The sequence below is a fragment of the Quercus suber genome, unplaced genomic scaffold (assembly GCF_002906115.3).
Source record: "Quercus suber isolate HL8 unplaced genomic scaffold, Cork oak 2.0 scaffold_687, whole genome shotgun sequence".
Classification (NCBI taxonomy): Eukaryota; Viridiplantae; Streptophyta; class Magnoliopsida; order Fagales; family Fagaceae; genus Quercus; species Quercus suber.
In genome coordinates this window covers 295,280-305,407 of record NW_027070128.1, presented here as the reverse complement: position 1 = coordinate 305,407, position 10,128 = coordinate 295,280, and the positions used below count along the sequence as shown (strand labels likewise).

Below are 10,128 nucleotides of genomic sequence, written 5' to 3'. Positions count from 1 at the left end.
TTTTTCTTTTTCTTCTCTTAATAAAGAAAAGTCAAAAGCTCATGGGTTCAATTTGCAATTGATCCAAACTCCAAGGGATGTTTATGCATTTTGAACAAAAAAAATATTGCCATTAGCGAAAGGTCTATTACATTTCTTAATAACCCCAATTTTTTAAAGAAAACAAAAGAAAAATTAATACAAAGCAAGACAGGCCCGCAATCACCGAGAAAGGGTGACGACTTTCACCTTTTAGTAGCCCATGGACCTTGTTTACGCAATAGAACTCAAGACGACTCAAAACCCCACGTATTAAAAGGGTTGGGCCTCGGTTTGCTATGGGCTGGACCTTGTATGAGGAAATCTTACGCTTCAAGATGTCATGTCAATAAGAAAAATAAAAATAAAAAATAAAAAATAGCGAGAGAACAAGGTTGGAACCACATTAGGGCTAAGGCCTTGAGAAGATTATCTTATAATTAAGACATGGCATAAAACCGATCATGCTCTCTCGAATAGAAAATCTGATTATCGATAAGCTTTTTAGTGCAACTGCCACATCACAAATGATTTTCTAGGTCGAATTTAATTGACAAGCTTAAAGAATATTAGAATACCTTTGTGCTTTGATTCAAAGCACAAAGGTATTCTAATATTCTATAAGCCTTTGAATAGTGTATTTTCCCTCTTTCTTAATGACATATGAGAATCTCATTGTTGTATGCCGTCCGTGCACGCAGGTTTCAAGCTACATTAAACGTGGCACCACCCTAATTTTTTTTCTTCAATAATTTTACTGACCAAATCATCATTATCTTACACGTAAGTAAGTCCTCTCTATCTCTTCATTTTTTTCCCCTCTTTTAGTAATAGATATGCGTTTTTTTTTTTCTTTTGCTGGGCAGCTAGCTGGACTTTGTAAGAAGATCAATGTTTCAATCATGAGTGTATAAATTTATATCCAATCAGCTGTCATTTAGCCACTGTTTATTTCTTGTCATGTGGGTTTGGCTTTTACGAAGCTTTGAGATCCTCTCTCGTACCATGCATTCTAGTTTTTATTCCACGTACGTATCAAAATTAATAATACTGAAGCTATTGAAGAGTTTATTTGTATTTCCTTAACACAAATGTGGGTTTAAAATTTTAAATATACGAACATGTGCTAATTAGGCAACAATACAACTATGGGAATTTCTGCCTAAATGATTTCAAAAGTACGTAAAACAGCTTTTCTGTGATGGAAGTAGAGTACTGTTCAGAACCACCACGATCCAGTGAAGAAGAAGATGAGCTTGGCCGGAGTGTTTAGAAATTCAAGGAAAATCTTGGAGCTAGGCAGTTCTCCCAACCCCGTGTACAGATCAGTTACAAAGACAGCATTGTAGGAGAAATTCCTGGTGCATATGAATAAGCGTTTAAGTTTGAGAGAAGCAGTGAAGAGGAGTATGAATCGGATGAGGATGTTGAACCGCTTATTGAAGGCATGGCTGAAGTGAGATTATCCAAGGAAACAAACTCACGGATTTGGGAGCCTTGGTCGAAGGCTTTGATAGTGAAAGTTTCCTGTAGGACAGTGGATTTCAACTACCTCACTTTCAAGATCAACGCTTTATGGAGACCATCGGACCGTATGGACTGTGTGAACCTAAGAAAACACTTTTTCTTGATAAGATTCAAAAGCACGAAGGACTACGACAAAGTTCTTCGAGGTGGACCTTGGTTTGTGGGGGAACACTTCCTTGCAATTCAGCCATAGGAGCCATATTTTAAAGCTTCAGAGGCAAAGCTTTCCTCGGTGGTAGTATGGGTTAGATTGCCTGAGTTGCCCATCGAGTTTTATGATCGGGAAGTGCCCAAAGAAATAGGAGAGGCAATTGGGCCGATGCTCCGCATTGATGCATACACAGCTACGGAATCTAAAGGCAGCTATGCAAGGTTCTGTGTTCAAATAAACCTTGAGAAACCTTTGATAAAATGGATTAGAGTTGGCCATATTAAGCAGCAGGTTCTGTGTGAGGGTATATCGATGCTTTGTTTTTGTTGTGGAAGGTTAGGTTACAAGCAAGAGCAGTGTTGTTACAAGGTTAAGCTGAATGGATGTTAGTTACAATAAAATGGTGCCTAGTAAAAAATGGACTAAACAAGACTTTCATTAAGTCCGGACCTAACCAAGAAGGAACTAAGGGCTTTTTGAGAAATCAATTACCCAATTTAAGTGTGGTGGAGGATAACCCAAACCACAAATCCCAAGGTGTCAAGCTGAATGGTCCACTACCTTCAACTAGGAGTATTGACTTGACACAACACGTTCCTGGGGAAGAGGAATTTGATGTAGGAAGTAGCAAGGCTTCAAGAAAAGAGCCGTTGGATAAGGAGCCTGATGTAATCATGGAAAGAAATAAGGTACACGTTACTGACTCTTTTAAGAGTGGAGCCACTAAAGTGCTAGGCAATAAGAGACCTAAGTCTCTCAAAAGACACAACTCTAGTTCAGGAAACAAAAGTGTTTATGTTCAGGCATCCTCCCTCTCTGAACACACAAGTCTTAGAAGCAATGGGAACAAATTTCCAAGATTTGAATCAAAATTTACCATAGGGTTGGACAAGGTGGTAGTAGTACCAGGCGAAGTGATAGCCCAAATAAGAGCAGCTCCCACAGATACCATGGGTTGGGTAGAGGAGGGTCTGAGCAAGGCATGGATGTCCATATTTCCTTTGACCTAAATCAGTGTTCGAAAAAGGTTTTAAATTTGGATCATCCAGCTTGGGGTCAAGTGAGCAACAAATGGTGGAATTTCCTAACGAATGCTCCTCTAATTTCATGGGAAGAGGCAGAGAGGTTGAGCAAGCAATGAAGGCCATCAGTGATTCCACACTACGACGAATCGGGATGGCTCATTCAAGAAAGGAGACTGGTGGACTTCAAAGGGACAGCATTGGCCCATTTGGGGAATCATCCAACCTTAAAGCTAATCCAGATTTTGGAACCAATCCAGAAGTGCGATCTGCTGATTTGCTGCAAGGAGGACATTCTTGTCATTCTCGAGTACATGATGGTTTAGAAACTAGAGTGGGCAATAGGCATGGATCTCTTGCGAAGGATGGGCTGAAGCATGGTGGAGGCGTCCATGTTGAACCATAGACCAATGGAGGTGTCTTTGGGACAATTTGTCAAGATGAATATACTTATGTGGAATTGCAGAGGGATGTTGAATCATCGACCTTCAATCATGGTCATCACTGAAACGAGGGTTGGAGGTGACAGAGTGAGGAGAATAATTGAGGGGCTTCCCTTTGATAGGTCCATTACTACGAACACCATAGGTTTTGCAGGTGGACTATGGCTATTGTGGAAAAAGGAAGACGCTGAGGTGAATCTACTTGCTTCCATAGAACAAGAAATACATGATGTTCCTTGAATCAATCTTGATTTATTTCAGCTATATATGTTAGTCCTAAATTAGTTGAAAGACATATTTTATGGTCTAATTTATCTAAAGTTGCCAAATTACATGAACTTTCCTAGCTTTTATTGGGATATTTTAATGAAATACCATGTGGGGAGGACAAGTATAGGGGCAGACAAGTGAATATCAACAGAGCCTTAGAATTTAAGGAGTGCATTGATAATTGCAATATGATTGATCTTGGCTTTGTTGGTCTGAAGTATACTTGGATTAACAAAAGACCTATTGCGGATCTTATCTTAGAAAGGATTGATAGGTACTTCGCCAATCCTGGATGGCACATTATGTACCCTAAAGCAGTTGTTACCCATTTGCCTCGTACTTTTTATGATCACCACCCAGTATTAGTGGAGTTGAATAGGCCTTTCCCCAATGCCACAAATAGGCCATTTCGTTTCCAAACCATGTGGCTCCTTCACCCAAATTTCCCTAGAGTGGTCTAGGATGCTTGGGCTAATAATTTTTGTCTTCATAAGGCAACAAAATTTTTTACAGAAAAGGTAAGGAAGTGGAACATGGAGGTATTTGGAAATGTTTTTGCTAAGAAGAGAAGAGTGCTTGCTAGAATTAATGGGGTGCAGAAAAGTCTTGCCATTAGTCCCAATGAGTCCCTTCTTCGGCTAGAAAAGCAATTGATCGAGGAATATGCTTCAATCTTGCTTCAGGAGGAGGAGTTTTGGGCACTTAAATCCAGATTGAATGCCGCCCCTTTTGGAGATTGAAATACTACTTTTTTTCATGTCTCCATAGTTGTCTGTAGGCACAAAAATAAAATAAGAGGCATCAGAGATAGGGTGGGAAAGTGGATATTTGAGGAAGACAAAATCAAGGACCATATTCAAAAGGGTTTCTCTGACCTATATTCCATGGGTATGGATATGTCTATGCTTAGCTCTAATGTATCACATTTCTCTTGTCGAGTCCTTTCAGAAGAGGAGCAAGATAATTTAGGCAAAGAGGTATCGGAGGAGGATATCAAAAAAGGACTATGGGCTTTAAAGGCATTCAAGGCTCCAGGCCCGGACGGTCTTCATGCGGGTTTTTTCCAACACTTTTGGCATGACGTCAAGCACTCTATTTGTGCAGAAATTAAGAACATCTTTACATTCAGTTTAATGCCAGTTTACTTGAATGAGACTCTCATCATCCTTATTCCTAAATGTAAAAATCCGGAGTTCATTTTCCAATACAGACCTATTAGTCTGTGTAATTCGATCCATAAAGTGGTATCCAAAATCATAGTTGGCCACATTAGACCGCTTCTAAGTAATCTTATATCGCCTATGCAAGCGGCTTTCATTCTTGGAAGAAGAGGGTTAGACAATGTCTTAATTGCCCAAGAATTAATCTTTGCTCTAGACAAGGAAAAAGGGGAAGGAAGGGTTCATGGCCATCAAGGTTCATTTAGGAAAGGCATATGACCGATTAGAATGATGTTTTATTTATAAGGTTCTTCAAGCTTTTCATTTTCCCCTCAATATCACCAAGCTTATTATGAGTTGTATCACTTCAACAAGCATTTCTGTCCTTGTTAATGGAAGCAAACTGGAAAGTTTTCACCCATCGTGTGGCATTAGACAATGAGATCTCCTATCTCCTTATATTTTCATCATGTGTATGAAATATTTAACTCATCTCATTGAAGGAAAATGTGTGGATGGTAGCTGGTTTCCCTTAAAGGTGCATCGGGAGAATGTCGGTATGTCTCATCTCATTTTCGCAGACGATTTAATATTGTTTGCAAAGGTTAATGACAAAAATTGTGAAGCCATTTCGGGAGTTTTGCAAACCTTTTGCTCGGAATTTGGTTAGAAAGTGAGCATAGAGAAGTCTAGGATATATTTCTCGCCCAATGTTGACCAAAGGATGAAGGAAAATGTTCGTGAGAAGCTTGGTATTCATGCCACATTATATTTTGGGAAGTATCTTAGATTCCTAATTCGACATAGAGGGTAAGATAGAAACAGATTCAAGTTTGTAGTTGAAAGGGCTATATCCAAACTACCTGGTTGGAAAGCTGGTTTTTTGTCTTTTGCTAGCAGAACAGTATTAATAAAATATGTCATGTCTACTATTCCTACATACGTGATGTAGGGAGTAGCTCTTCCATTGCACTTGTGTGAGAAATTGGATAGAGTTAATAGAAACTTCCTTTGGGGTATGACAAATGAGAAAAGAAAGATTCATCTTGTTGGTTGGAACAAGGTTATTAAATCCAAGGAAGAAGGGGGTTTGGTATTCAGGCCTTAAAGGGGAAAAACATTGCTATGCTTGCAAAGTTAAATTGGAGAATGCTCCAAGAGAAGGAAGAGTTATGGGCCAAAGTGATACTTAACAAATACTATTCAACTTCAAGAAGAAGAGCTAATGACCCTAACAGGTTGCCCTCTTCACCAAATTGGCAAGCTATTAAACTTGGTTTCCCTACTTTTGCTAAAGGCATTGGGACGAGAATAGGAAATGGTAAGAAAGCCAATGTTTGGTATGATAGGTGGGTGAAAGGAAAGACCTTAGGGGAACTTATTGAAGGTCCTCTACCCTAACTAAAGGTAGCTTAAAAGTGGTTGACCTAATCCAAAATCAAACTTGGAACTTGAATTTAATATCTTTTGATTTTCCACAAGCCATCAAGGATAGCATCAGAGCAACGCCTCTTCAAATTTTTAATCAGGGGGAGGATTCAATTATTTGGGCTGAATCTAAGGATGGTGAGTCCTCCACAAATTCTGCTTATTGTTTAGCCAGCTCAGAGCAACCTTCAGTTAACCCCTTCCAAGGATCCTAGATTTGGAAAATTGATATGCTTCTAAAAATAGTCCATTTCATGTGGCTTTGCCACCATAATAACATTCTAGTAAGAGGAGTGTTGACTTCGAGGGGTATCAATTGCTGCACAAAATGCCCCATATGTAATGATCAGAAGGAGACAACAATCCATACTCTAAGGGACTACAACTTTGCTCGCATGGTTTGGGATAAAATCAGTGTGCCTCCTATACTTAGATATTCCTTTGATGCAGGTATGTGTGACTGGGTCAAAGTTAATTGTCAAAGCAGCATTGTTCATCACTCTGCTATACCGTGGAGTATACTTTTTCCTTTTGCGGTCTAGTTTCTTTGGAAGCACAAGAATAAGGTTTGCTTTGAAAATACTCCTCTCAACCTTGTCCTCCATAAGACATGTTTCAGTTAGGCTTTGGAGTATTTTTATGGAGTGGCGAAAATCAAGAGCCAAAATCCGAGGGTGACAATTCCTATAAGATGGTTGAAACCTCCTATGAATTGGCTGAAACTTAATACGGATGGGGCATCATTTGGAAATCCAGGAAAAGCTGGTGGGGGTGGAGTGATTAAAGATAATGCAGGCAGATGGGTGAAGGGATTTTCACAGTTTATAGGACTTGCAACAAATGTGATGGTTGAATGTTGGGCTCTTAGAGATGGGCTACAACTGACAAACCATCTAGGTATTCAAAATATTGTAGTCGAACTTGATGCCAAAATTATTGTAGAAATATTGCAATCTAACCAAGAGATTAATAACTCTTTCTCCCCTCTTCTTATGGACTGCAGATTAATCCTAAGGAATTTTCCTTAGAAGAGGGTGAGACATGTCTTTAGAGAAGCGAACTTCTATGCTGATGCTATGGCAAAAAGGGGTATGTCACAAGTTGAGGATTTTGTTGTATTTGATAATCCTCCATCTGATGATGTAATGGTTTGTATTATGGCAGACTTACTACTGCCACTACTGCTACATTGGCCATTCTGGCTAGCTAGTTGTTAATGATATTTACTTTTAACCAAAAAAAATATATATATACAACTATGCAAAGTAGTTTTAAAAACACAGAGAGAGAGAGAGAGAGAGAGAGAGAGAGAGAGAGGGTTGGTGCATATATACCAATGAATTTGGGATAATTACATGTTTTTTTAGGAAAAAAAAAATAATTGTTTTCAAAATAAGTTTGAAATTTTGAACGTGAATTGTTATAGGCCAAAGCTCAGACATTGAAAGAACAATTTTTTTTTTTTTTTTTTAAATAAGATAGAAATTCTACTTTAGCCTAATCTTTTTTTTTTGAGCCTGTATTTTAGCCTAATCTAAGTGTATATGTGTGAAACTCCCTCATGGAAATTTGAAACTTGGTCCTTGGCCTCCACACTCCATAAGCATTTAATACTTTTGGAGTGACTATCGCGCCAAGAGTGTGTAGTGGTTAAAATGACAAATGCATTTGTTAAGTTGAAGAATTAATTTATAAAATATAAAAATAAAAATATGAAAGATTTTCATGTGACTGTATTTTTTGCATTATGTGTTTTAAGGATGTTACTTGATAGTAGTGATTGAATAATGGGTGAAAGCATGAAAGAGAAAGTAAACTCAAAGATTTACGTGATTCGATCTGATGGACCATATTCATGGTGAAAAAACCCTTAATGGCTACATATTGTCTATTAATCTCTTTAGTTTATAATGAACCCAATGTAGGTTTATATACTAGAGCAACCTATAAATTAAACTTAGGCTAACCATATAGGTTTACATGTTCCTACAATCGATCATGGTTTTGAAACCTGGACCGGACTGGATGTCCGACCGGAAAAATCGGGAACCAAACTGAAATTCGGTTTTTTAAGCATAGAGAATCAGGTAAACATGAGTTCTGAAAGAACCAGACGAACTGGGGTTCAACTAAGAAAACCAGATGAACCATAGGCTGGTTCAACCGATCATGGAATAGTGGAAAATTAAAGAAAATGCAGCTACCAAGATCCAAACTTAAGCTCTCACACCTTGTAAGCAAGACTGAAGCCATGACCAATGGACCAAGTGCTCTTCTTGGGAGCTAATATGCAATATTATTAAATTTACGTGATTTATAGTTTCTAAACTTCTATGTCATCTTTCTCAACATATTAAATATTACTAAATTAAATTTTTATTTAAGAATAATACCTATACAAATTATGAATTTATTTTAAAAGTCGTTTTTAGTTAATTGAAATGATTTCTCTTAAAGGATTATTATAAAAATTTCCTTTTATGCTTATTTATGTTGTACTATTTTTTATTAACCTTATAATGTACTATTTTATGTATTTTGTTTTAATTTTTAAGATATTTTTAGTAAATTTTGCTAATATTTACATTTTTATGCTTATTTATGTTGTACTATTTTTTATTAACCTTATAATGTACTATTTTATGTATTTTGTTTTAATTTTTAAGATATTTTTAGTAAATTTTGCTAATATTTACAAATTTAATATATTTATTTATATTTAAATAATTATTAAATTAATTATGACATAATCATGGTTCAACCCCGATTTAGCCTTGATTTGACCTTAAAAACCTTGAATCTCTCCCTTTTACGGTTGAATGAAAGATCTGGGTTTCAAAATCTTGCAATTGATTCGAGCTAGGCTTTTGGACCATTGTATGTTTTTAGACCCCTTTAAACACAAGTTGATTAACCTAGTTATTTAGCCAAGTGATTATTTAGATAAATTATTCAAGTCTAGGTTAATACAAGTAAATCATATCAAATAAATAATGCGAAAAATAAAGAACACAATGATATGATAACCCAGGAAAACCAAACTGGTAAAAAACCTAGGGAGGATTTAACCTAGCTATCCTCAAGGTAAAACAGATCCACTATGAAACAATTGAAGTTTTACAATAGCGACTTAGACCACTAACATCTTATTGCTACCTCGAGTAGAAAACTTACTACCATGACCACGTGACAGCTCCGAGTCCACGGACTACTTCTTTCTTAGATTCACAACAACCACAAGTACTCCCACTTGTGTTTTCTTTAAGCTCTTTATGTAGCAACGGAAGTGATCACCAAGCTCTCAACATAAATCTTGAACTTGATAATCCTAAGTATGTATGAAGGCAAACACCCTTAGATCTCACAAGAGATTAATACACACAACATAAACAACAACAACCTAAAAACATAGTTAGGGTTTTTCTTTTTATACTAGAAGTAAAACATAAAATCCTACACATCATATGGGCTTAGGCTGAGTTGGAAATTTCTATAGAGAAACAATCTGCACAAACTTTAATCGATCGAGTCTAATTTTCGATTGATCGAGCTCTGTAGATTTACACAATAAATCTTGCAGTACACTTGATTTCAACTTTACACATAAATACATTTTGAACAACCTAAATTTAGATTAAATGTTTTGATCATGGTTTGCCAGCATTACACATTAAAGTTCTAATATATTAGTTCATAATTTCTTAGAATCTAACAAACTCCCCCTTTGGCAATCCGTAACAAAACACATACCAAAACAAAATGCTCAAAGTTACAAAACAGCCCATTACAATAAAATTGCCCAACCAAAAACAATTCAACCTAACTATTATCTATCATTACAAGTATAGACAATAACACGACTGAATGAACCTATATATTCCTGTAACACTTAACAAACATATAAACGCATGTGTGGAAAATACAAGTAAAAACAAAATAAATTCTTGATTTCACAAAACAGAAAATAAAAGACATATATCATGAATAACCTCAAAATATAAATCAATAATCAATGTAGCACATATGAAACAAGAAATAGAAATAAAAACATAATGTCTCCCCCGAACATATACATCACATAAAAATAAATACATCATAAGCCAAAAATA

General features: G+C 36.5%; 1 protein-coding gene across 1 annotated transcript; it reads left to right on the top strand.

The window, feature by feature from the left end:
• The first annotated feature begins 3,128 nt into the window (after positions 1-3,128).
• LOC136064428 (uncharacterized) lies at positions 3,129-4,171 on the top strand. The gene is made up of 3 exons (XM_065766168.1): positions 3,129-3,353; positions 3,509-3,842; positions 3,945-4,171. The coding sequence occupies exons 1-3, from the start codon at positions 3,129-3,131 to the stop codon at positions 4,169-4,171; spliced, it is 786 nt and encodes a 261-aa protein (XP_065622240.1).
• The last annotated feature ends 5,957 nt before the right edge of the window (positions 4,172-10,128 follow it).